Genomic DNA, 26,314 nt, shown 5'->3' on the forward strand with positions numbered 1-26,314 from the left:
AAAAGTGTTGTGTAAACGGCCCGTTAGATTACATTTAACTTAATTAAACTAAGACTACCCTTTATTTATAAATGTCATTATTTTATTATGTATAAAAGATGCACAGTTAGAAAATAAATTATATATATCCATTTGCTTCTAGATATGGATTTAATCATACAGGTGTGATCCAATAACGTCCTTCAAGATACAGCGATAGCTGTTTAACCCAGAGGAGAATATTTAATGAAGCCAAGTCCAATCTAATAAAGATTCCACTAGAATTTTACAATGTACAAATATTTTAAGTAGACACTCTATTGACTTCATGTATTCACAAATTCTTCCAAAGAGTACATGCACACTTTGGCATGTATGTGTTCCAAATTTCTGTCAAATGAGCTTGTGTAGCTGAACACGACGCGGCTCCTTATCATGCGTAGATAATCCAACGTAGCCAATGTCTTTCATAACATTTCAAAAGTAAAAGCACTGGGTTCATGAAAGATATTGTTAATCTTTCCTCAAAGATACTGTTGTTTCTTACCGGGAGGGAGGGTGCGGGGGGGAACGGGTGGGGCCATCACACTCCCGACATGAGCAGATAGGAACGGCAGAGTGTCCCTGGTGCCACTGTCCAAACTCCAGCTGCTGGGAGCTGTCAACACTGCCAGAAAGAGCAAAGACCACCATCACTTTATACATCACTACTGACCAGCTGGATCCTAATCTGAAGGTTAGATATCTCATGAATGGCTGCTTAGCATGTTGATGTTTGGATTCTGGTGTTTCCAACCGGACACTAGCTAAAGTAGCCTAATGAGAAAGACTTCCTTAGCAAGTATCTACCTTTGTTTACTAAAGTTGTTAATGAAAATAAAAATGATTTTGCTACAAAAGACTTGGCGAGAGTCTAGTTTATAAACTGCAAAAATTAAGTCTTAGGGCCAGATTTACTAAACGGCAAATTAAACAGCGCCGATGGGAGTGGAAATTTCTGTGCGTGATCTACTGACGATGCACACATTAAAGAATGTAGACACAGCCGGATCATTTCCATAATGACCAACACAATCTACCAAGAGCAGCGCAAATTAGTATCTGGTTTTTGTGGTAATTAATGGCGGAAATACCAGTAAATTGACTAGCGCAAACCTTAGTAAATCACCTTGCATGATTCATTTAAATACTCTCCTCCCATAAATTTTGCATCTGAAAGGGAAACTACTACAAATGCATATGCAATAAAGTCAGCCGCATGCCTTTTCAGCGCAAATTTTTCACTGTGTGCCTTTAGTAAATCCTGACAGTAATTTTTTAACGCTAAAAGAGGGTTTGCGCTGCCGCATGCTGTTAGTAAATCTGGCCCTTAAAAATTAAGCGTCCATGAGCTCAAACGTTAGAATAAGGCTGGCCTGTGTGTGGACTCTCTTGACTTTCAGTGCTGCCATTGGTCTGTGGTCAGCTGGGAATATAACTGAAACTGTCGCTGCATCCAAAAAGCCCACTTCCCTACTATATAGAGATACTAAAAGAGTAGTATGTGCGAACACATTATTTGAAAAACAAAAGCGAAAAGTACCCAGATGACCAACAACTTCCAGTGAGATTCTGCAGTATGTATTCAATGTATACTTTACTTTCCTATGAGGCCACGGAAGAGGAGTCGTGACTGTCAGGTAAGCGTAGTAGGTCACATGACAAAGCCAACATGACCGATGTAGTACGTCCGGAATGCATTCATACAACAAATACACATACTAAATAGAACATACTTTTTAATGGTCACAAAGTCGGTAGTACCTACTCAGACTGTATGCACTTTTTGATGCAGCAAGTATTGTGATTTCTGCCTGGGGTGAGGGGATTGTGGGTTTGTGGATGGATAGAGGGGTACAGTGGGTTCAGAGAATCATACACACCCAGTCATACCTTTATCAGCCACAGAGAGATTAGGGTCACTGCAGGGTTTGCAGGGACCAATGACCTGATGGTATAGAGCCCTCTGATGGTTAGTAGGCTGGTGGAAAAAAAGCAAAATAAAAAAAAATTACTGCCGTTATGTTACCCTCATAACTCATAGGTCATATCATTTCCTGACAGTTTAATGGATTTGTGAAAATGCGAATTAGCTGCATCTTGTGGTTACGCACCTGTCCGTTCTCGGTTATGTTGGGGTACATGGCACTGCTGGGACGGTCCCTGTGCGGCGGTAGAAGCATCAACAACTCTCGGTTGTGCCTGTATCTGTCAGGTAGTGATGGGGACCCAACTGGAGAGAAAGGAAAAGATCTGTACGTTGAGACTAGAAAAGCCATCTTTGAGCTGAGATGTTCTTTTGAGTGAAGCTAGAAGATATTGATTGTCACCACAGTAAATTCCCAATGCGTTATAGTTCTCAAACATTGGTTGGGAAACACTCAAACCTGGTGTTATTATGAAGTTTACTGCTGCTCACCTCTGATGCTGCCGTGCCCTGAGTTGATCATCTGAGATGGAGCTGAATGCGTTGAGCTCAAGCTGGATGATGATGGACTGGGCTGAAATGTTACACAGAGGGGAAAAAAGTACTTTAAAAGATCAGGTACAATATTCTTGGTAGTTGCTATGGTGTTCTGAGAGGTTGGCAGAGGGTTGCTAGGTGGTGAGTGGTTTCTAGGGTGTTGCTAGGCAGTTGATTGGTTGTTCTGATATTTCGATAGGGTATTGCTAAATGACAGGTGGTTTCTGGGGTGCTATGAGTGTTTGCTAATGCTAAGGTGTTGCTTGGATATTATGGGTGGTTTCTAGGGTGTTGCTAGGGCATTGTTATGAAGAATCTAAGGTGTTTTGAGAGGTTGTCTGGGAATTGCTAGGGGGTGGGTGGCTTCTAGGGTGCTGCTAGGCAGTTGCTCAGGTGTTGCTAGGGCGTTGTAAGGCAGTTTCTAGGTTGTGTTCGAAGAGGTTGCTGGGGTATTGCTAGGTGATGTGTGCTTGTTAGGGTGCTATGAATATGCGTTAATGAAACATTTCTTAGGATATTTTGGGTTGGTTGGATGGTCTCTAAGGTGTTGCTAGACAGTTGCTTGGATATTGCTAAGCAGTGCTAGGAAGTTGTTAGGCAGTTGTTTGGTTGTTATGAGATGTTGATAGGGTATTGCTAATTGATAGGTGGTTTCTGGGGTGCTATGAGTGTTTGCTACTGCTAAGGTGTTGCTTGGATATTATGGGTGGTTTCTAGGGTGTTGCTAAGCAGTGCTAGGAGGTTGTTAGGCAGTTCCTAGGTTGTTCTGAGGAGTTTATTGCTAGGTGACATGTGATTGTTGGGGTGCTATGAGTGTACACTTATGCGAAACTTTAAGCTAGGATAATATGGGTGGTTGCTAGGGTATTGCTAAGAAGTTGATAGGTTAGATATCCTTGGTGGTTGCTAGGGTATTGCCAAGGACATTGTTATGCTTATGCAGATGGTAGGGTGTTCTTCTGGGTTGTTAGGCATTGCTAGGTGGTGGGTGGTTGCCAAGATGTTGCTAGGTGGATGTTAGGCTTCTATGGTGCTCTAAGTGGTAACTAGGGCATTGCTAGGTGGCTGCTAGTGTAGTTGTTAGGGTTTACTGAGTGGTTACTGTGAAGTTGCTATGTGGTGGGTGGTTGCTAGGACATTGCCAAGTGGATGTTAAGGTACTATAAGTGGTTTCTAGGACACTGCTAGGTGGCAGCTGGTTTCTAGGATATTGCTAGATAGATGCCTGGGTGCCTTAAATGGATGCTTGGGTGTTTTGGTCGGTCATTAGGCTGTACTTGTACACTAAATGTGTGTATTATGAGCTGATGTAGCCCACCTGCATGCGGTAGAGGTCCTCCGGGTGTTCCATCATACTGTCCGTCAGGATGAGCAAGTTTCCCGTCTCACTGGAGGTGTGAGAGGAGAGAGAAGAGGAGGAGTGGCGGACAGACCCCAACACATTCAGAGGGCTAGAGACAGACAGAGAGAGGGAGAGAGAGACGGGGAGGAGAGGGATGGGAATACAGGGATGGAAAAGAAAAGCAAGAGAAAGAGTGGAGGAACGGGAATGCATGCAGGGATGAGGAAAATGAATCAAGATGAAGAAAAGAGATTGTAGGGTCATAGAACACAGGCAGCCATGCGAGTATGAACGAAAAAAGAAGAACAAGGGAAGACAGAATAAAGGAGAAAGAAAGAGGATATAAAGCATGCACACAGAAAGATGTCAAACATTTGTGAGGTAAAGTGACAGAAGAGAGAGAAGGAGAAAGAGGAACAAACAGAGCGACATGAGAGAGACGTTGCGGAGCTGAAGCTAGTGTGTTCAGGGTGGGCAGCATGAGTGTGTACGCGTGTTTATGAGGAATACACGGTCGAGGAGTGTTTGTGAAGAGAAAGGAAGGGCTGCGTCTACAGAGCAGGAATCTTTCTATAACTCACAGACACGTGAGTAGAACACACACAGACTATGCAGATTCATTACAATGCGATGTATAGAGTTTCCTGTGAGGTGCAACACGTGAAATGAACATTTGTAATGATGAAATCCTGAATATAAATACATAAAGTTGGAACCAGGGTTGTTATTGTTAACTTAAACTAGGATAAACTAACTTTAACTATGTTAAATGAAATAAAATAAAATATACTTAAGTTTAGGTCGATGTGCTAAAATGACACTAAAACTGAAATAAAAATAAACTAAAGCTAAAAATAACAAAAGCCCATACAATTACTAAAATGAGAATAATGTAAAAGCCTATTAAAAAAATAATAATATAAACAAAAACCATAATAGTATATAAATTATACTAAAATAACACTGTTTTGCACAATCTTTTTTTGTATACAAATAAAACGTGATTTATTTATTTATATTTTATTTTAAGAGTTGGACTAGATAATATTTTTAATAAGACAGTATTTTCATTATTTTTGATAAACAAAAAATGTAATAATAAACAATGAGTATGTGTGTCCAGTAGAGTATGTGAGTAGATACAAAATAAAAATATATGTAATCTAAATTCATTAAAATATAAAACTAAGCATAAATATAGAATGATTTATCTAAAAAATTTAAATACAAATCTAAGCATATAAAATTAACAGTTTCCCTAATTATTTTCTTTTTGGCATCACATTATGGAGCTATTATCTCTCATAAAAAGTAGCACTAAATAATTAGTACATTGCACTCATGTATACTAAGTATGTCGAATGGATTTCCATTAGTGTGCATGAATTTGAACAGCATGTTTCATTTAAAGGAATGTTCTAGCTAAGCTCATGCGACAGCATCTGTGTTGTGCAGTTGAATACCACAGAAAATAACTTAATAACTAAATATTAAAACATCGCCTTAATTTAGTATGCTGTTCTAATATGCACTTACATCCAATAGATACCTCAGTGTGCATGCAGAACGGTGCCTGTAAGGGTGTGCTGACCTGTGTCGGTGCATGAGTTTAATACTCTCAGGGCTCATGGGACTGTGGGTGGCGAGGATGCCCCTCGGGGTGCTCGCCCCTGAGCAGGCCGGGCTCAGCTTATCCAGACCGGGCAGACCCTGCAGGGCCACATAGAAACACTACTCTGAATACACACACTGTCTGCATTAATGCCAACACAGATTTAATATTACACACTAGCTCATCTTACAAAAAAATCAGAGTTTGATATTGAATCTATGCAAAGAATTAAGCAAATTGTATTTAAAGACCCCATGAAATATTTTTCTTTCCTACATTGGCATTTCCTATTTAAACAAGAAGTTTAGGGCGAGACTTATTTAAATGGCTTTGTCATTACTGGACATAACCAGAAATAAGGTGCAATTAACATACTGTCTAGCATTTGAGTGGACAAATATTTGGACACGCCCATGAGTGCATGATGAGTCATCAATGTGGCTTGTTAAAAAAAAAAAAAAAAAAATGTTGTTTATTTTAACTTCTAGGAGTAAAGTAGCGAATAAATAAATTTATTTTCTTAATTATAATAAAATCTAATCATATGAATTGAAATTGATTTATCGGGACAAAATTCTAATTTTGTTGACAAATCTGTAAATTCATAGGAAGCAGATGTGAGGTCTCACATGACAGAGACTGCTCCTCATCATCTGGAACTGGTCGATCAGCTTCTTGTGCAGGGGACGCATTTCCGGGTGCACCAGTTTCTCGTGGACGGCCAGACCCACGCCGAGGATGTGAACCTATGGGGTTTATAAATAAGGTGGATTATTTGACCTTTCAAAATTCTTTTTTGCGTTGTTCAGATGAAGAAGTTTCGGATGCGTTCACCTGCTCTTGCATCAGATCCTTGAGTTGGGTGATCTTCTCTGTATCCTCTGGGTGACTGCTAATGTACTCTTTATCGAAGAATGCCTGGGCGACAAGAAGCATAAAAACATTCGACGACTTATAATGAAACTATTCTTTTAGATGAAGGCTGAATGTCTGATGTTCATTCATTCGAGCAACAAAAAGCTCATCAATGTAATAGAAATGTGAAGAAAACAGTGCTGCTAGTGTGAGGTTTCTATTCACCCCTCAGAAATGTTATATTTGGCCGAGTTTGCACCACTCACTTCCTGGTATCTGGCGATCCCCCCGTTCACAGCTGCATCGATCACCCCATTCAGGCACATGCTGAGCAGGTTAATGTTTCCGTGAAGCTGCTTGTGCTGGTACTGACTGATCAGGGTGCGCAGCTCCTGGTTCTTATTCTCCACCACGTAAATGGCGTTCTCCAGCGGACTAACTTCAACCTAGAGGACATGATGTACATACAGTAAACACAGGTGCTCTGAATATATACTCCAAATACACTTAAGTAAATCTGTACATTATACAGACATTATTATTGTTATCTTGAGTTTAGTGTTTGGGTAGTATAAATGACAGATTTTTTATATTATTAATAATTAAATATATTGAATTATTAATGTACAATCATATTAAAAAAAAATAAAAAATCCTGAAAGTATTTTTTTTTAAGTCAAATTTTTAAGTTTAAATTGATTTTAGTGTTTGGATAGTTTAAATGTAAATGAGAGATGTTTTATGTATTTAATAATTATATAGCAAAATTATATTAAAAACTTTATGAACTTTTGAAAGATATATTTTAGTGTTTATGCAGTATGGATGTAAATTTGATATTTTTATTTATTTAATTAATTGTTCATGCAAAATCATATTAAAAACATCAAATATGTACATCCATGACTTTTTATTTATTTATAAAAACTGTTTAAGTAAATTTTGTTTACATTTTTTTTAAGTTTAAATTGATTTTAGTGTTTGGGTAGTTTAAATTTAAACTACAGATGTTTTATTTATTTAATCATTTATGCAAAATTATATAAAATATTTATGAATTATAATTATGAAATATGTAAATTCTTGACTTCATGAAAGTTACATTTTTTGAATAAAAAATTAGTGAACAGTGAATAATTAAAACAATTAAAATTAGTATGTGATTGGGTAAGAAATGTATTTATTTATGTAAAATCATTTTCCAATTTAAATAGAAAATAATAATAATGATAATAATAATAAAACACTTTTTGAACAGTTTTATGGACAAAATCTTGGCTGATGATTTTTTTGTTTGTTTGTTTATTCCATTTTTGCCTTTATTTATATAGTACAGTAGGGAGTATTCAAGTCCAGAAGCCTGAACTCGAAATTCGGTCAAAGCCCAACCGCTCCCACAGGGCTATCAGCTTCTAACAAATTATGAACATTTTAATGAATAACATTTTTCTTAAGACACAGTAACATTAGGTACTTGTAAGTGTACACAAAGACACTTTTTGAATAAATAAATTGTTGACTGGACAGATTTGAGATTTAATAAGCAAACCAAAATGGTGGCCTCATTATGTTGATGACTTGGTGGTTTGGTGAGTCACCCACCAGCTCGCGCTTATCCACTTCAAACCAGCGGGAGATCCCGGGCAGAGGGTGTGTGAGGATGAGTGTGGTCCGCTCAATCCAGAGACTCTGAAAAAACACAGACATGATGCAACTTCAGCCAACGTCTGGTGTTAAATCCATTACCCGCTAGTGTTTCCTAGAGAAGACATTTAAATTCACCTTAAATTCATTCTCCCTGTCTTTTGGCCCCTTATGGAAGGGCCGGTCGTAACGGAATCGGCGGACATTATTGACTCTGTAGAAACTTTTGATGCGGTCAGGCACGCGGTCCATCTGTAGCACATCAATGTTTTCTGGAACTGGATTCACGGCGTAGATCTGTAGGTCTATGGAACTTTACATGAAGGAAAAAACAGCTACTGTATTTTGAACAAGCATATTAAAAGGATAGATAACCCTGTTATCGGTGAATGGTGTCACAATTTTTTGTCATTTCTAAACAAAACGTTTCTGTGCAAAACAAAAGAATATACTGTGCAGAGTTTCCAAGCTGCTCTTTTACTTACAAGTCATATAGACTTTCAGACAACAACAAAAAAATCTATGGTGGGTGAGTGAGTTAGTGAGTGAGTGAAGTGAGTGAAATGAGTGAGTAAGTGAGTGAATAAGTGAAATGAGTAAGTGAGTGAGTAAAATGAGTGAAGGAGTGAGTGAGTAAAATTAGTGAGTAAGCGAGTAAGTAAGTTAGTGAGTGAGTGAGTGAGTGAGTGAAATGAGTGTGAGTGAGTAAAATGAGTGAATGAGTAAATTAATGAGTGAGTGAGTGAAATGAGTATGAGTAAAATGAGTGAGTAAATGAGTAAGTGAGTGAGTGAGTGAGTTAGTGAGTGTAATGAATGTGAGTGAGTAAAGCGAGTGAATTAAATGAGTGAGTGAGTGAGGCAAGTGAGTGAGTTAGTGAGTAAAATGAGTAAATGGAGCGAGTGAGTGAGTTAGTGAGTAAAATGAGTAAATGGAGCGAGTGAGTGAGTTAGTGAGTAAAATGACTGAATGAAATGAGTGAAGCGAGTGAGTGAATGAGTGAGCAAGCGAGATAGTGAGTGAGTGAAGCGAGTGAGTGTGTGTGTGAGTGAGCGAGTGAGTGAGTGAGTGTCTGAGTGAGTGAGTGAGTAGAGTGAGTGAGTGAGTGAAGCGAGTGAGTGTGTGAATGAGTGAATGAGTGTGTGAATGAGTAAGCTAGTTAGTGAGTGAGTGAAGCGAGTGAGTGAGTGAGTGAATGAATGAGTGTGTGAATGAGTGTGTGAATGAGTGAGTGAGTAAGTGAGTGAATAAGTGAAATGAGTGAGTGAGTGAGTAAAATGAGTGAGTAAGCGAGTAAGTTAGTGAGTGAGTGAGTGAGTGAGTGAGTGAGTGAAATGAGCGTGAGTGAGTAAAATGAGTGAATGAGTAAATTAATGAGTGAGTGAGTGAGTTAGTGAGTGTAATGAATGTGAGTGAGTAAAGCGAGTGAATGAAATGAGTGAGTGAGTGAGTGAAGCGAGTGAGTGAGTGAGTTAGTGAGTAAAATGAGTAAATGGAGCGAGTGAGTGAGTTAGTGAGTAAAATGACTGAATGAAATGAGTGAAGCGAGTGAGTGAATGAGTGAGCAAGCGAGATAGTGAGTGAAGCGAGTGAGTGTGTGAATGAGTGTGTGAATGAGTGAGTAAGCGAGTTAGTGAGTGAGTGAGTGAATGAATGAGTGTGTGAATGAGTGAGTAAGCGAGTTAGTGAGTGAGTGAGTGAATGAATGAGTGTGTGAATGAGTGAGTAAGCGAGTTAGTGAGTGAGTGAGTGAATGAATGAGTGTGTGAATGAGTGAGTAAGCGAGTTAGTGAGTGAAGCGAGTGAGTGAGTGAATGAATGAGTGTGTGAATGAGTAAGCGAGTGAATGAGTGTGTGAATGAATGAGTTAGCAAGTTAGTAAGTGAGTGAAATGAGGGAGTCAGTGTATGAGCAAGTGAGTCAGTGAATAAATTAATGAACAAATTAATGAATACTGTTGTGGAACATTTTTTTATATATGAAAAAAACTTGTTCCACAGATTAAAAAAATCAGGTTGAGTAAATTACGACAATTTTCTTTTTTGGGTGAGCATTTTTCTTACGTATACAAAATATTTAGTGCAAAATCAAATAAACCAAGACTAAAATATCAAGTTTGGCTGTACGTTTTTTTTTTTTACAAGTAAATCCACTATGAAACGTATGCCTCAAACAACCCTTTATCTTACTTCTGTTGTACACCAATAGAAATATTATAAATAATAGTTGCTTTCGTATTGTTAATGACATGAACATTCAATCACTTATCAATTTCCTTATCCCCTTTCCCTTAAAGCGGGGATGTTTCCTTAAAAAAAAGAAGTCCTCAAAATCATCTAAATGGTGTTATTACGCTGAAGGATACACTGAGCATCACCCTGTAAAATCCCCTCATCTGGTTGATTAGGATGCTGCATGGCGATGGCTTGTGGAAATTCTCCCAGCATTCTTTGCTGAAAGGCTTCGAGCCTCTCGTAGTCATGCCCCCGACAAACAAACTCCTTATTCTGTGTGCAGAGAAAACCATCTATGAGTAATTATAATTATAAATACTATGTAATTAATTAATTCATTTTTTATTTATTTGATATATTTTTAATTAAAAATCAATCCCTTAATCCTTACAATGATGACAAACAACCAGAGCGTGTAAATATTGCAATAGCTCACCCTGAGGAAGAAGGGAAATTTCCGACCGTAAAATCCCACCCTGAAGAACTCCGGCTCCAGTCGCTGCTGCTCCATGATGTTGTCATAATACGCCGCCTCCATTTTCTGTATGGAAAGAAAGAGCTAAATATTCACACAGCACTGACGTCCTTCTGAGCATAATACATAACAGCACATATTAATAGCTACGAGGTCCACTCAAAGTGCTGTTATATAATCTCTATTCATATATTCACATAAAAAAAAAGAAAGAAAGAAAAACATCAAAAAGCACTGACCCGTATCCAGCTGAGACTCTGATAATCGTACAGGGACTCGTACTGGAAGGCTAGTTCTCGGCACAGCGGGATGCCATACTCCCAACACTGGGAAGAGATCAAGAGCAGGACAGCCGGTTTGATGTGCAATTTAAAACTAGACTTGCCTTTCTAGACAAGCTGAACTCTTGTATGGCAAGTCTTAGTTATGTTTATAGAAAGAAACATTTAGTTGGCACCTTGTTTATTGTCAATATGCAAATGAATGTAAGAAAGGTGACCAATCGCTATTCAGCATACAACGATTACAATTTTAAATGCCGAAAAGGTTAAAGTCGCCATGAAAGGAAAATTCACCAATTAATTTTGCATTCAACCTTGCAACGTATGCAGGATCAATCATTTAGTTTGTTTAAACCTCTCATGTTCATCTGCCTACTTTTAAGAGCCACGCCCATTTTGTCAACATCCAATCAACAACTGATGCATAGAACAAAGTCTCCGCCCTACTTTTTTTTTCTTTTACAATAATCGGTTATACTCGGATGTACGTCGCAATACGAAGATTGTTTAAACGCAACGTTATCAAACTTTTAAACCTTAAAAAGAAAAACAATGGGGTCCAATGTTGTTTTTTGGACCCCATTGACTTTTAATATAAGGTTTGAAAGTTTCCAAATCCACATGTACTGATGTGGGAAGTAGCGCAAGCGCATGGAGAACGTCAGAAATATAACGCGCCATTCGTTTACAGTCGGTGAATTGTTTGTATTGTGTTTCATCAATTGTATACAGTATCACGGACCACAATGGGTTCTATTTGCTTTTGTAAATTATCCACAGAAGTCTTTACGTTAAACTCTTATGAATTAACTGGCCATTTGCCTCAATAACACTATAAGCCATTCCCGCCTTCGCAACAGTTGTTATCCACCATTTTCTCAGACGATCTTTTGCTCTTTTCTAATGTAAGTCTAGGGAGGATCATTGTGTTCGGACAACTTAAGATCGAATTTTATAGAAATTACTCCAAAAAATGGTGAAACATTGACACAAAGTGGTATCTGTAAATACCTTTCCCTTGTTGAAGTAGTGGATGACCTTACGACAGAGACCCTCTTTGCGATGCCATTCGCTCTGCGCAGGATAGTGCAGGAACTCTCGGAGGGGTCGTTCCTCCCAGTGGAGAAGCTCCCAGTACAGCAGGAGGGTGAACGCCGCCTCTGTGGGACACAGCGGTAGATACAGTTCAACTCTTGCGGAATATACTTCCTTTTAGCTCAACTGGTAGAGCATGGTGTTAGAAACGCCAAGGTCATGGGTTCGATTCTCAGGAATCACACATAGTGATAAATATGCACTGCTATATGTTTTTACATTCCACTATGCTTCCTTTCCATTGGTTTTCTACATAAACATGCAACAGGCAGACATTTGAATGCTACATTTGAGTCTTTTTCTGAGACTCGCACATGCTATAGAGTTCTAAAGATCAAAAGACTAAGTTTAACTTTTAAAAGACCTTGTGTCGTTTTGTTATTCCACTGCCCTGTGTTTTATGTTTTTAAATGCAAAAATGCATTATGTGTGATGTGGCCTATGCAGTTTTTAAATGTGAAGTAACTGAATAACGTCTCACCTGTGTAGTTTTCGGCCTGCAGGTGCATGTCGCACAGCTTGTGAATGTACCGGATGTACATTTCCTCCTTATTAATCTCAGACTTGTAGAAGTTCTACAAAATGACATCATATGATCATCAGCTTACTTTTGCTTATATCATATATTAGGTTCACACAGGATCGAATGAAGGGTAAGTCTCACCAGCAGGTTGACAGTGCAACCGATCTTCTTGTTTTCTGTCTCATCACCTTTCATGCAATCTCTGCCGACACAAGAAACAGGAAGTCTTATTAGATATATACGATGCCACGCCCAATTACCATCCAATCTGATTGGCTGGTTTCTACATCATTTCTCAAGAGACTTCTACTTTATTTTGTTCCCCGATTACATCCGATTTATTAATTGTTAAAGGGATAGTTCACTTTGAAATTAAATTTTGGTATGTTTTAGCTTACCTCAAGGGCATCCAAGATGTTTGTGTCTTTTTTTCCGCAGTAGTTTCAATTTTGATATTTTTAGGTCAAACCGTTCTTGTCTGTCAGTCATATAATGCAGGTCTGTGGTCACGGTCTCAAAGAGCATGCACAGAGTCCAAATTAAAACAATTCCCCATCGTCCAACTTAAACAATTCCCCATCGTAAGTACACATTGACGGCCTAAGACATGAAACGAGTTTTTAACAGTATTTATATCGTTTTTACCTCTTATAACACAACCACGTCCAAGTGATCTGAGGGCGCGAGCGCATCCTGCTGTGTGACGTGTACGCAGACTGGTGCATAGATATATATACACTAGATGTCGCCTTGGCTACGGCAGTTCATTGAAACGAATGTCTTTAATGCGACATCTAGTGTATATATATCTATGCACCAGTCTGCATACACGTCACACAGCAGGAAGCGCCTGCGCCCTCAGATCACTTGGACGTGGTTGTGTTAGATAAGGTAAAAACGATATAAATACTGTTCGTTTTCTCACACAAACCGCTCGTTTCGTGTCTTAGGCCATCAGTGTGTACTTACGATGGGCAATTGTTTAATTTGGACGATGGGGAATTGTTTTAATTTGGACTCTGTGCATGCTCTTTGAGACCGTGACCATAGACCTGCATGATATGACTGTCAGACAAGAACGGTTTGACCTAAAAATATCAAAATTGAAACTACTGCGGAAAAAAAGACAAACATCTTGGATGCCCTTCAGGTAAGCTAAAACATACCAAAATTTAATTTCAAAGTGAACTATCCCTTTAAATGCTGTACAACAATAAGCTGCGGCTGAACGCTCTACATGTCCGTCAAATGGCCACTTCCTGTGTGAGAGAGCAGCTATTGGTCATTAGATGGGGGTTTTACCTGTAGTCCAGCAGTCTTTCCATGAGGCGCGTGACAGACGTGACGAAGGAGATGCCCGTCTCCCTCCAGGTCTCCTGCTCGATCTTCTCCAGCAGGCTAGACATAAACGGTACACATATACATCATTTTTAAGGGCACTTCATGGGCTGAAGGTAAAAAACGGGCTTGTAATGGAAGATCCTTTTTAGTGGCATCTGATTGGTTGAACAGGGTTAGTTTCCTCTTACCTGGGGTACGGCCCAAACAGTTGAGTTCTAATAATCCCGCAGCACAAGGCAAATCAGAGACACTCAGGTTATGACAAGAGCACTCAAACGGCCAGATGTGTAGCTGTGTGTGTCAGTGGAGAAGGTGTGTGTGTGTGTGTGTGTGTGTACACTTACAGCAAACTGAAGAGTTCTCTGTAATTCTCGTCTCCTTTGCCTTCAGACACCAGACTGTCCAGCTTGTCTATCAGTTCTGCCTCCACCTGCACCACAAACATGAACTGAATTATACACCGATAATGAACATATGACAGATGAATGGAGATTTTTTTAATTAATTTTTTTACTTGGTATTATATAATTGTACATACACACACTGTCCAATTTGGGTAGCAACAATTTATGTAAAATATAAATATCTATCTAGTTATGTTCCCCCCCCACTGAAAATTACATTATTTTGTCATTTGCTATCACCCAAATTGCCAAAAAATATTAGAGTGTATGCTGCTAGGTCGATTTATGGGTGACATATCACAAATATATCTGATGATATATTATAATATATACAGTATAAATTAATATTCTATTCTATTAAATAAAATAAAATGTCTTTGTTAATAATTTTTTTTCATTTCAAAATGACATTATTTCTCAAGAATAGCCTGTATATACACTCACCTAAAGGATTATTAGGAACACCATACTAATACTGTGTTTGACCCCCTTTCGCCTTCAGAACTGCCTTAATTCTACGTGGCATTGATTCAACAAGGTGCTGAAAGCATTCTTTAGAAATGTTGGCCCATATTGATAGGATAGCATCTTGCAGTTGATGGAGATTTGTGGGATGCACATCCAGGGCACGAAGCTCCCATTCCACCACATCCCAAAGATGCTCTATTGGGTTGAGATCTGGTGACTGTGGGGGCCATTTTAGTACAGTGAACTCATTGTCATGTTCAAGAAACCAATTTGAAATGATTCAAGCTTTGTGCCATGGTGCATTATCCTGCTGGAAGTAGCCATCAGAGGATGGGTACATGGTGGTCATAAAGGGATGGACATGGTCAGAAACAATGGCATGATGGATCCATGTTCTCATTCTGTTTACGCCAAATTCTGACTCTACCATCTGAATGTCTCAACAGAAATCGAGACTCATCAGACCCGGCAACATTTTTCCAGTCTTCAACTGTCCAATTTTGGTGAGCTCGTGCAAATTGTAGCCTCTTTTTCCTATTTGTAGTGGAGATGAGTGATACCCGGTGGGGTCTTCTGCTGTTGTAGCCCATCCGGCTCAAGGTTGTGCGTGTTGTGGCTTCACAAATGCTTTGCTGCATACCTCGGTTGTAACGAGTGGTTATTTCAGTCAAAGTTGCTCTTCTATCAGCTTGAATCAGTCGGCCCATTCTCCTCTGACCTCTAGCATCAACAAGGCATTTTCGCCCACAGGACTGCCGCATACTGGATGTTTTTCCCTTTTCACACCATTCTTTGTAAACCCTAGAAATGGTTGTGCCAGAAAATCCCAGTAACTGAGCAGATTGTGAAATACTCAGACCAGCCCGTCTGGCACCAACAACCATGCCACGCTCAAAATTGCTTAAATCACCTTTCTTTCCCATTCTGACATTCAGTTTGGAGTTCAGGAGATTGTCTTGACCAGGACCACACCCCTAAATGCATTGAAGCAACTGCCATGTGATTGGTTGATTAGATAATTGCATTAATGAGAAATTGAACAGGTGTTCCTAATAATCCTTTAGGTGAGTGTACAATGATTTTGCATTAGCTTATTAATTCAATTTATTCATTTATTGTTCGTCCATTGTAACAGACTTCGGACTTTGATCTATTTATTATCAATTATGTGTACAAATGAACCATATTGTTTTTGTTTGTTTCACTGGAAGATAACTCTCTCTTGGAAGTGAGAAAAAAAAGCCAAGAAAAGACAGAAAAGCAGATGCAGGCATAATGGACCTGTTTGAAGTTGCCGTTCTTTCTCTGTTCCCAGTCCATCATATCGTGGAAGATGGGGATCATTATATTTCGGACTTCATTTTGAGGTACGAGCGTCACACCCAAAAACGGGCCGATCATTCCTGGTATGAAGTGGATCTTATTCTCACCTGCAGCCAAACCAAGCAAACCGACAACCGGCATTATTCATTAAAAAAAAAAGTTTGATTTACATGTAACGGGGTGTTTGATGAGTGATAAAAAAAATATTTATATTTTCAAATGTAATCTGTCTATCTATATCTATCTAGAAATATAAATATCTATCTATCTATAAAACATGGTGGATCTTTATTGTAACTCTAAAGCTTGAAACTCTAGGTCTGGGACAAAGACGACACGAGCTTAATATAACAGAAAAAGCTGAAATCTGTTATTGATGCAACACCCTATGGTAGTTTGGGATCATTTCTGCAGTGCAGTACCTTCTTCCACCTCTAGAGTTCAGTACTGCTTTTCGGAAGGAAGTGAATGTTTGTGTCTGTGCGTGTGCAGAGAAATGCAGGAAAAGAGAACGAAGCAAAGTGGAAAGACAGAGAGAGAATCAAGACACTCACCCAAATTCTGCCACATGCTAAATAGCTCATAAGCCATCATGACCCTCATATCACCATACCTACAAAAACAGCAAAAACAAACTCCTCTAAACCCGTGCAAGAATGTAAGATGACTGAAACGAACAGCATGCATTAAAGATTTTAGACTTAGATATGAACAGGAGAGCCACACACTGGGCTGAAGATTACAGACGGATGCCATGCGTCAGACTTCCATGCATTTCTGCATCTAAGGCTTATTATGTTTATTTGACCAATAGCTGTTGAACCTGTATTTATTAATCATGAGATGCAGATCTCAAAAGGAGGGAGAGCTAGACAGAAAAAGAAGGAATACAAAGAGATGTAGCATGTACCCTGGATGGATTTAACATGGATTAGCCCTCGCTACAACACTCAAATTAATTTTTTTGTCATATTTAAACGAGTATTCTGGGTAAATACAACTTAAGCTCTACTGGGAGCATTTGTGACATGATTTCAAATACCACAGTTTTTTGTCCTTCGGTTTGTAACAAAATGGCAATGAATGTCTGTGGAGGGAAAACATTACAATATGCATACATTTAGAACCAACAACATTGATTTCTTTTCAGGTTCTTTAGGTCTGCATGTCATTATGCTGTGTGAATAAGCAGGATCAAGTCTTACTTGTCAAAGACCTTCTTGCGCTTGGCTGGTGTCAGAGTCTCCAGCTGTAGACTAGGCTGGTTGATAAACAACACCGCCAGACTGAAGTACGAATTCCACACCTGATGGAAAAAGAAACGCATAAACACTGAGTAATGGTTACTGTGAGACTTGCTGTGCTGGCAAATTTCTTTAAAGGAGATTGTGGCAAGCAGGGCGGGGCAGAGATCTGTGGGAATGGAGTGAGGCCGGTAGCGCGATTGCTAATGAGCTTCACCTGCGCGCCACACCGGTCTCGAGTGTCTCACAGAGGAGCTCCGGATAGATAAAAGGAGGAGTGACGACAGTGAAGGATGCGAGAGGACCAGGCCTTGTGTTTTGTTTTGTGTGTGCAGCAGTCGTCCATGAGGGGCTGTCGCTTTACTTTCGTTTTGTGTTTGTTTATATTATAATTAAAGTGTTTGAACGTTTGCCGGTTCCCGCTTCCTTCTTCCCTGAACAACTAACTTAGTTACAGAGATCTTGACAAAGCTTTGAAGGAGCATTAATATAATAGCATTACTGTGGATATACACAACTAATTGACTATTTGGTGGGTGTGTCTAAGCTCAAGCTCCTCCCCTCCCCGAAAGGAATCCACACCTCCCATTTATTTTCCTTGTCAGATTTGCCGTTGCTTGGAAAATTTTCGATGGCAAAATCCAGTCATTTCAATCCACGCGATCGGGAATTTGGCACAAGGGTGAAATATTTCCCCATGCAGATTTATCAGCGGGTTCAGTTGGTCATGCTTGGATAGAAAGTGATTTCTGTGTTTTTACATCCACACTATTGACAAGAGAAAATTTGCTATCCATTGATATCTCAATATTCAGTAGAATTGTTATGTTGAGTAATACATTTTATACATATTAACCAATATATGGTGTGTTTTGGGCACTTTAATGCTAGTTTTAGCATGGTTTTACTGGTCTATCTGCAAATATTAACTACCTTAACCAGTTCGGTTTGGATTCCGGATTTAAGCTTCTCCACAACGGTCTATGTGTGGTTTCTTTCCAGGGGATATCGAGTGAAAGCACACACTGATAGACAGGGCCATGTTTTTCTCTGAAAGATAACCTTCATTAATAATTCAGGACGTTTGAACTTTTCCAGTCTCCCTGGTTAGTGGCACCATCTGTCTTGATCAGGGAGGAGAGCTTCATTAGAGTGGATTAGAGAGAGCCAAGAGTGTCCAACAGCAGGACACCGTAAAGGCCCGAATCAAGCACGTTTGTGTACATGTGAATGTGATCTTCAGAAAAAAGAGATGTGTGAAAATCACATTTTTGTTTAGTATGCATGTATTTCAGTGCCAGTGAGTCTGTGGTGCAATGTTTGTGGTTGATGTTCATCATTATCACACACCTTAAAATCAAAGTCAGCATCCGTAAAGCTTTTATGGAGAGCAGGCGACAGATACTGAGTTGTGCTCACAATGATACTGCAAGAAAAAGAAAGGGATAATCATTCATATTGCAAGTGTGACTTAAGTCTTCGAAAACCATGATATTGACAGATAAATAAATTATATTATACCATATATGGTAGTTTTATTCAAAGCAAAACCATATGTTTAACAATAAGCAAAACTGTTCTGGAAGGAAGCGGGAATGAAGGAAAAAAGAGGGGAAAAAAGGGAAGATTCTCACTTGCTGGTCAGCAGTCGCATGACGTTCCAGTCACGCGGGAATATACTGAGTTTCATCAGGTTTCTGAACACACAGAAAATCTTCAGCAAGAACTCCTGCAAGAGATGGGATTGTATAAGCTGCATTAGAGGAAAGTATTTTTTTACATTTAACATTTAAAAACTTCAGCTATAAGTGACATTATAAATGATTCAGATGCCTGACTTCACCTTTAGCTCCTCTTTGCTCTGGAAGTTGTCCATCAGGTGTTGAAAGTGAATGTCGGACATTTGACGCAGGAGGGACAACAAGCAGGACACATACTCCCCCTGCCAATCAGAGAGCGGGCAAGTTCTTGTGAGCCAATCAATCTGTTAATTTGGCAATCACACTGACAATCAAACACATCCAAAGGGAGCGGGGGAGCAGAATGAATGAAAGACATGAAGACACTGTGGGATGAATTCACTAAACAGTTACGGCACTTCAGATGGCACGCCTACACTCTCTTCACTGAATTTCGAAAAGTATTTTACGGACAAAAATGGAAATACTTGCTGAAATCACCAGTTCTAAACTTCACACAACTTTTTTAATCAGTTGATATAAATAACTTGTTGGTCAGGCGGTCTCTTTCTGTCCAAGTGGGCAGTTCTTGGCCAGAATTAACTCCAATGTGGACTAGACGTATTGTTATTCAAAAGTCTGGCAATGTGAGACTAATGCGTGGTATTTTAGCGCAAATGTCTTCGTCTGATTCACTAACCACACACAATCCAAAGACAGCAGGCACAATATGCGAATTTATATTACTGTAGGTCACCGTCGTTCTACTCTGGGCAACCATGCCTGTAAAGTCCATGTAATTGACGCTCTTCGTAGAATGTGACAGTCTCGAAAACATCAACACAAACTTACCTGACGGAAAAGTAGTGCATCAAACAATGACCAATCAGACAATATTTGCAAATATGTGATGCTTTCAAAGGGCGCAGTTTATTCTCCCGCCTTATTAGACCATGCTGTCTTTTAACTACATATAGATAGAGACGTGATTTTGTTTTCTGCTGGGCTCTGTTTATAAGCAATATATGATGAATACATTAACAATTAAACATTAAAAGCAAGCAAGTGTAAATCAAAGGATGCAAACCCATTCATCATAGTATAGATCAGAGATTGTTTGTGTTCTAGTAGTTTACTGTTGATCTTAGTTTTCCCAGTAAGCGTTACAACAGACTAAACATAAGAGACGCAAGACAAACATTCATGGATGAGTCTCGTGAAACCTGTCAGGGTCATACTTCATACCAAGATCAAAAGTCATTTTGCATGGGTATTTTACAGAGAGAAAGCACCCCCCACCCCCTGCCCCGCCCCGCCCCACCCCACCCCACAAAATGCTAAACACATGCTTCATTATCTCTATGCAACATTTTGTTATAGAAATATGACCTAGACATTTTTGGGCAGTTTTCATGAAACTCAACTGAATGAAGACATGTGTGAGTCAGTGAGTGAGTGTGAGACATAATAAACACATAGCCATAAATGTGAAAGAGAGAGAGAGAGAGAGAGAGAGAGAGAGAGAGAGAGAGAGAGAGAGAGAGAGAGAGAGAGAGAGAGAGAGAGAGAGAGAGAGAGAGAGCATATAAAGAGTTTATATTTAAGTTAAATGTAAAATATTAAAATTATATCATTATCATATATACAGGTGCTGGTCTTAAAATTAGAATATCATCAAAAAGTTGATTTATTTCAGTAATTCCGTTAAAAAAGTGAAACGAATATATTATATAGACTCATTACATGCAAAGTGAGATATCTCAAGCCTTTATTTGTTATAATTTTGATGATTATGGCTTACAGCTTATGAAAACCACAAAATCAAAATCTCAGAAAATTAGAATATTACATGAAATCACACAGTAATTACACAGTGATACCATGGTCATTGAACCAGGTTTTGGTTATTTTGGCGTGTGGGCCGGTACAAATCCTGCTGGAAAATGAAGGAAGCATGAAGTGCTCTGGAAATGTCCTGGTAGACGGCTGCGTTGACTCTGGATTTAATAAAGCACAGTGGACCAAAGTCCTCTTTTCTGATGAGAGCAAATTTTGCATCTCATTTGGAAACCAAGGTCCCAGAGTCTGGAGGAAGAATGGAGAGGCACACAATCCAAGATGCTTGAAGTCCAGTGTGAAGTTTCCACAGTCTGTGTTGGTTTGGGGAGCCATGTCATCGGCTGGTGTCGGTCCACTGTGCGGTCCACTCAACGCAGCCGTCCACCAGGACATTTCCAGAGCACTTCATGCTTCCTTCAGCAGACAAGCTTTATGGAGATGCTTCCTTCATTTTCCAGCAGGATTTGCACCGGCCCACACTGGCAAAACAACCAAAACCTGGTTCAATGACCATGGTATCACTGTGTAATTACTGTGTGATTTCATGTAATATTCTAATTTTCTGAGATTTTGATTTTGTGGTTTTCACAAGCTGTAAGCCATAATCATCAAAATTATAACAAATAAATGCTTGAGATATCTCACTTTGCATGTAATCAGTCTATATAATATACAAGTTTAACTTTTTTAACGAAATTACTGAAATAAATCAACTTTTTGATGATATTCTAATTTTATGACCAGCACCTGTATATTTAGGGCTGTCAATAGATTAATATTTTGAATCGTGATTAGTCGCATACTTATCGCAAAATTAAGCGTACATCATTTATTTTATTAACCAAATAACCAAATGATATAAGGAGTCCATATAATTCATAAATTTATGCATACCAATGGACACACGAAAAAGACATTACAGAACAAAACTTTTCCGAATTCACTGTACAGTATGTGTACAGTCTAACAGCAAACAGTTCGTTTAGAGCAGCTATTTAGAGCCTGTTTACGTTTTAGGCATGTCAAGTTGCAGTTGCGATTGAAGATTGCGACTGAACAGGACCATATGGAGATGCCAAAAACAAAACAAAAAAACAACAAAAAACTAAAACAACCGCCTTAGCCTGACTGCATTATACGCCTACTACAGTACACGGATCCATTCAGAATTACTAAACACAGCAACATACACATGACAGATAAAAAACATTTCCCTGAATGTGTGTTGAAACTGAAATGCGTCAGTGCATAAATACAATGTGCGATCAGTGCGTCGAAAGCAAACATACATGGTTTGTTTGCGCATCAACAATAACGGATCCAAGCATGCTTACTGTACGACTCCTGTACATCACTGCAATCGTCTTTACCTTGATTACAATTCGCATTCATCAAAACTTTACTTGCGAGACACTGTTTGCGTATAATCTGGCCATGCAGCGGTGGGATGTTTTGACTGCTTCATTAATTTGTGTTAAAGGATTTTAACGTTGACATCTCTAATATAATATAAGGTTTGTCATTTTAAAACATTAATTTGGATTGACTAATGTCATTATTGAATGTTATTGTTGAAATTGATCTCTCTATGAAGAAAACGTATGAGATTTTGCTTTCAGAACTTGACTGTTGCACAATATAGGCAAAAAAGGAGAGTTCCATAAAGATACTGGGAGAGAAACAGAAGATGAATTAAAGATCGCAGTAAGTATGCTGCCAAGCAGGTGGAGGAGAATAGAGATGAAAGGATGGAGGGAAGGAAAGAAGTATAATATCAGATTTGTTAGTTACTAACAGTGATCTCAGCCGTGCACTGTGGACAGCGCTGCCCTCTTACCGCCTCCTGAGACTGAGATTTACTCATGATGGCCAACAGCGTCTGCAACAACACATCCAACAAACTCTCCACCATCATCTCTACCTCCTCTTGCACAGAGCTCTCCTGCAAACAGGAAAAGAGAAACATTGTCTCCTTGACCAAAGTCACCAACGGGACGTTCAACGTGTTCATTGACTGAAGCGTGAGTACCAATGAGCTGCTCTTAATAATGGAGAAAATGCTGCTCAGGATTCCTGAGCAGATCAGAAGCTCCTTCTGTTGCCGGAGATGCAGATGAATGTGATGGAGAACAACAGGAAGGAGAATTCTCCTTGATTCTACGTAAAGAGACAGGGAGGTTATTAAAGCATGATTAAGATTTCAGACATTAACACATAAAACTTGCAAAAAATTGATGAAGCAGTATGAACTGCTTGGGGCAGTACCCTTAAAGGGACAACTTTGCATCTTATCTACCCCTAAAAGGTACATATTAGTCCCTTAGAGTAGGACTACTATGAACCTTTTTAGGGGTAAAGAAGGTACAAAGATGTCCTATTAAGTGTACTGATCCAGTTGTACCCGTAAAGGTAAAATGTAGCACATTTCTTTAAGAAATACCTGGGAAGGAGAAAAGCCTACTATCCACAGTTCGAGCAATGGACTGAAGCTTGACCACATCCATGGACTGACCAATGTGGACTGTACTAGGCATGCTACCCAGAGTTCCCCTCACAAACTCTGCCACTTCCTGTACTGTGAACATCTGAAGGAGCTCATCAAAAATGGCAGGGAAAGAGTTGAGCAGGGCAGCCTGAAAAAATGGGAAGGGACAAGAGAAAGAAAGCATTTTTTGCATTTTGGTCATGGTATGTGTTCCCTATTAGAAAGCTCAAGATGTGAAGGGACTGTTGGCCAAAGATGGGATGGACATCACCTACACAGCAAGAGATTGAGTAACAGTGAGGCTTTGTCAAGACCTCATGCTTACTTGGTAGATTGGTAGATTTTTTTTTAATTTTCAAGAGGAAGAAGCCAAACCATCAGAAGCCTCCAAACCTCTTGGAGACCCAATGTCCTGGAGAGTTTAGCTCCAACTCTAATCAAACACACCTGAATCAACCATTCAAGGTCTTCAAGGTCACTTGAAAATTGCAGGCAGGTGGGCTGAAGCAGGTTGGAACAAAACTTTGCAGGACAGGGGGTTGAAGACCGCTATATAGTCACGAGCACAGCCAAAAATCTATTAACTAGATTGGCATTGTGGTTCATAATTGAGATCTTAGCTATTCCTTTATTCAAAGCTACCATTTTGTAAACATCTACATCTCTTGCTTTTGAGGACTTCCCTTCCCCACTTTGCTCAACACCCCCATGGTACGATCCATTGCAGGCAAGGTGATCACTGGTCCCTGGTTCAATGCCACTGAAGAGGAAAGGTGAATAATGGGGGTGTTTGGAAGGTCTCAACTTTGTGCACAAGAAGACTTGGTGTCAAGCACAGCAATCAAAACCAAGAAACACACCAAAGAACCCAGCGGAAAATGCATTGGGAGGCATTTGTTGGTGTTGTTGTCAGTGTGTTTGGGTTGTTGGATCATGTTGGGGTCTGGTGTTCTGAAAAGGTACTGAATGGTTGCATGTGACAGTAGATGTTTTAGGTATTAGGTTGGGTTGGGTTGGGTCCGTTCCATTACTGTGGGGCAATTCAACAAGCTGCATCTACTTACAGACAGCGGAGAGGGCCGTGGGGCATTACAGCTCAACGGCTGCAAGCAGTTGCCCTGGTTGGCAGTGGCTTGTCCTGTAGTTGGTTGGGGACCCTAGGAGGGTACAGTGAAGTTGGGCAGGATTGGGTCAGGATACAGGGCAGGGATGGGAAAAGTCCACACAGGTACAATATGGGACAATTCAGGAAAAACATTGTCAACAAAAAAGACTAAATCTTCATCAAAGCATTTGTGCAAGCATTGTTGGTAGGATGGACTGTATTGTGTCCAGACACTGATAATCAAAGTACAGCCACATATTTTATTATTCGGTTCCTGCTGAATCCAGAATTAAATGATGCATTGATGGAGGCATGGACGATAAATGATGGTGGTGACAGAAGAAGTCATGTGGAAGGTTTATTAGGTTTCATTACCTAATAAAAATTTACCTTGTACATAATTTGCATAAATTTGAAATTTCAAACATTAATAGAGAAAGATATCTCACTTTTTTCTGTACAAACACTACCAATAACTAAACTAATGAGACTTATTACAAAGTCCATCAGTCTTCAAACCCCAACCCTGTGTATTAAGCTTTGGCACATAAACTGTCCCACATTGTTTGTCCTAAGGAACTCTAATGATGATACCTCAAGTCACGAGCCTTACTGAAGGGATACCTGGAGAACAATCAAACATTCAGTATCTAGGGATCAGAATATCACAGTAACCTTGGAGGAGGGTTTGAGTTGGGCCAGTGCGCACCCAACTGAGCATCCACCTAGAAATGCTTTCAGAATCAATATAAAACACCCTCATAACTGCATATCAATGGGCAAAAAACCCTTAGAATACTTCAGCAAACACTTAGAGTAGCAATGTCTGGCAACCACCCAAAACATCCAAGCATCATAGCGGCAAGTACCATTCACACCATCTTCAGACAATTTAAAAATAGTGGCTAAAGATAGCACAGTTTCTCAAAATCTTGTTTGGTGGCATCAGTGTTGGCGTCTCCTGATCTTCATCTTAAGTCCTCTTGTCTTGTATTCTTCAAATCTGATTCTTCAGAACATTTCACATCTACTTCAGCGATCAAGCAATCTGTAGCGAGCAGATATCTACTTCTGTAGCCTTCAAGGAAAGCCTTGTTTTGTCTGATCGCAACTCGCTCTACATGTGAACTGATTTCACAGGATATCCATGAGATGGGGCTGTCAAAACAGCTTAGACGTACAACTTCTTTAGGGCAGAGATTGACGGATGCATCATTCTGACTAAACAAACATGAACCTCAAGAAAGCAGCTTTGATCTTGGGTCAACAACCATGGCTTTGGAGATCAGCAACTCATTACAACTAAACCTTTCCTTTTCAAACACATTAGACCACTTTGTTCTTGTTTGCTTTCAATACTTAATTATTTAATTAAACAGAAGTGAGATATAAATGAATAAAGTAATTTAATATGAAAAAGAGCGCAATAACATAAGCATTCACCTGTTACATCCCACTTCCATTAATTTCAAGCTTTTTATTTTTTGACACAGTTCTACTTATCCACCAGATTTCATGAAATGTAAAATGTCTCTTTTGTTTATATCTGACCTGGGTGAAAATTAGCGTCTCAGAGCTGCGGCTGTCCAGACTGAGGACGAAACGGATGGATTGGAAAAGCTCCTGGATGCTGGCCCTAAATTGGTCCTCCTCCATCCCACAGGTGGCCCGGGAGTAGAGGATCCGTGACTGGACGATGAATTTAAACAGATACTCTAGAGCCTGAAGGAAGATTTACAGTTAACGTTTGTACAAGCATCTGAGCTCCATGTTTATGCTATAAAATGTCTTTAAAACATTCTAATTACAATAAATAAGGACAATTAGTTTGCTTTTACCTTGAAGACAATTTAAAAAATAAATAAAAACAATGACTGAACATT

General features: G+C 39.3%; 1 protein-coding gene across 9 annotated transcripts in view; it reads right to left on the minus strand.

Moving 5' to 3' along the window:
• Positions 1 to 26,314, minus strand: part of dock3 (dedicator of cytokinesis 3) — a 189,812-nt gene that overhangs the window by 8,033 nt on the left and 155,465 nt on the right. For 2 of the 9 annotated variants that reach the window (XM_079889910.1, XM_079889917.1), the window contains 29 exons: positions 25,983 to 26,153; positions 23,282 to 23,474; positions 22,637 to 22,998; positions 19,167 to 19,265; positions 18,958 to 19,052; positions 18,674 to 18,749; positions 17,285 to 17,385; positions 16,634 to 16,692; positions 16,038 to 16,186; positions 14,229 to 14,314; positions 14,073 to 14,099; positions 13,846 to 13,941; positions 12,685 to 12,745; positions 12,502 to 12,595; positions 11,937 to 12,085; positions 10,884 to 10,970; positions 10,606 to 10,710; positions 10,301 to 10,442; positions 8,074 to 8,240; positions 7,894 to 7,980; positions 6,558 to 6,737; positions 6,271 to 6,354; positions 6,066 to 6,182; positions 5,416 to 5,534; positions 3,801 to 3,933; positions 2,438 to 2,519; positions 2,133 to 2,251; positions 1,912 to 1,999; positions 527 to 646 (listed from right to left, as the gene is read on the minus strand). In XM_079889910.1, the coding sequence (XP_079746036.1) occupies positions 527 to 646; positions 1,912 to 1,999; positions 2,133 to 2,251; positions 2,438 to 2,519; positions 3,801 to 3,933; positions 5,416 to 5,534; positions 6,066 to 6,182; positions 6,271 to 6,354; positions 6,558 to 6,737; positions 7,894 to 7,980; positions 8,074 to 8,240; positions 10,301 to 10,442; positions 10,606 to 10,710; positions 10,884 to 10,970; positions 11,937 to 12,085; positions 12,502 to 12,595; positions 12,685 to 12,745; positions 13,846 to 13,941; positions 14,073 to 14,099; positions 14,229 to 14,314; positions 16,038 to 16,186; positions 16,634 to 16,692; positions 17,285 to 17,385; positions 18,674 to 18,749; positions 18,958 to 19,052; positions 19,167 to 19,265; positions 22,637 to 22,998; positions 23,282 to 23,474; positions 25,983 to 26,153 (3,448 nt within the window). Of the gene's footprint in view, positions 1 to 526; positions 647 to 1,901; positions 2,000 to 2,132; positions 2,252 to 2,437; positions 2,520 to 3,800; positions 3,934 to 5,415; positions 5,556 to 6,065; positions 6,183 to 6,270; positions 6,355 to 6,557; positions 6,738 to 7,893; positions 7,981 to 8,073; positions 8,241 to 10,300; positions 10,443 to 10,605; positions 10,711 to 10,883; positions 10,971 to 11,936; positions 12,086 to 12,501; positions 12,596 to 12,684; positions 12,746 to 13,845; positions 13,942 to 14,072; positions 14,100 to 14,228; positions 14,315 to 16,037; positions 16,187 to 16,633; positions 16,693 to 17,284; positions 17,386 to 18,673; positions 18,750 to 18,957; positions 19,053 to 19,166; positions 19,266 to 22,636; positions 22,999 to 23,281; positions 23,475 to 25,982; positions 26,154 to 26,314 lie in introns of all 9 variants that reach the window. The other 7 variants (XM_079889914.1, XM_079889916.1, XM_079889912.1 and 4 more) reach the window with 7 other exon arrangements.

The sequence above is a fragment of the Squalius cephalus genome, assembly GCF_949319135.1.
Source record: "Squalius cephalus genome assembly, chromosome: 13".
Classification (NCBI taxonomy): Eukaryota; Metazoa; Chordata; class Actinopteri; order Cypriniformes; family Leuciscidae; genus Squalius; species Squalius cephalus.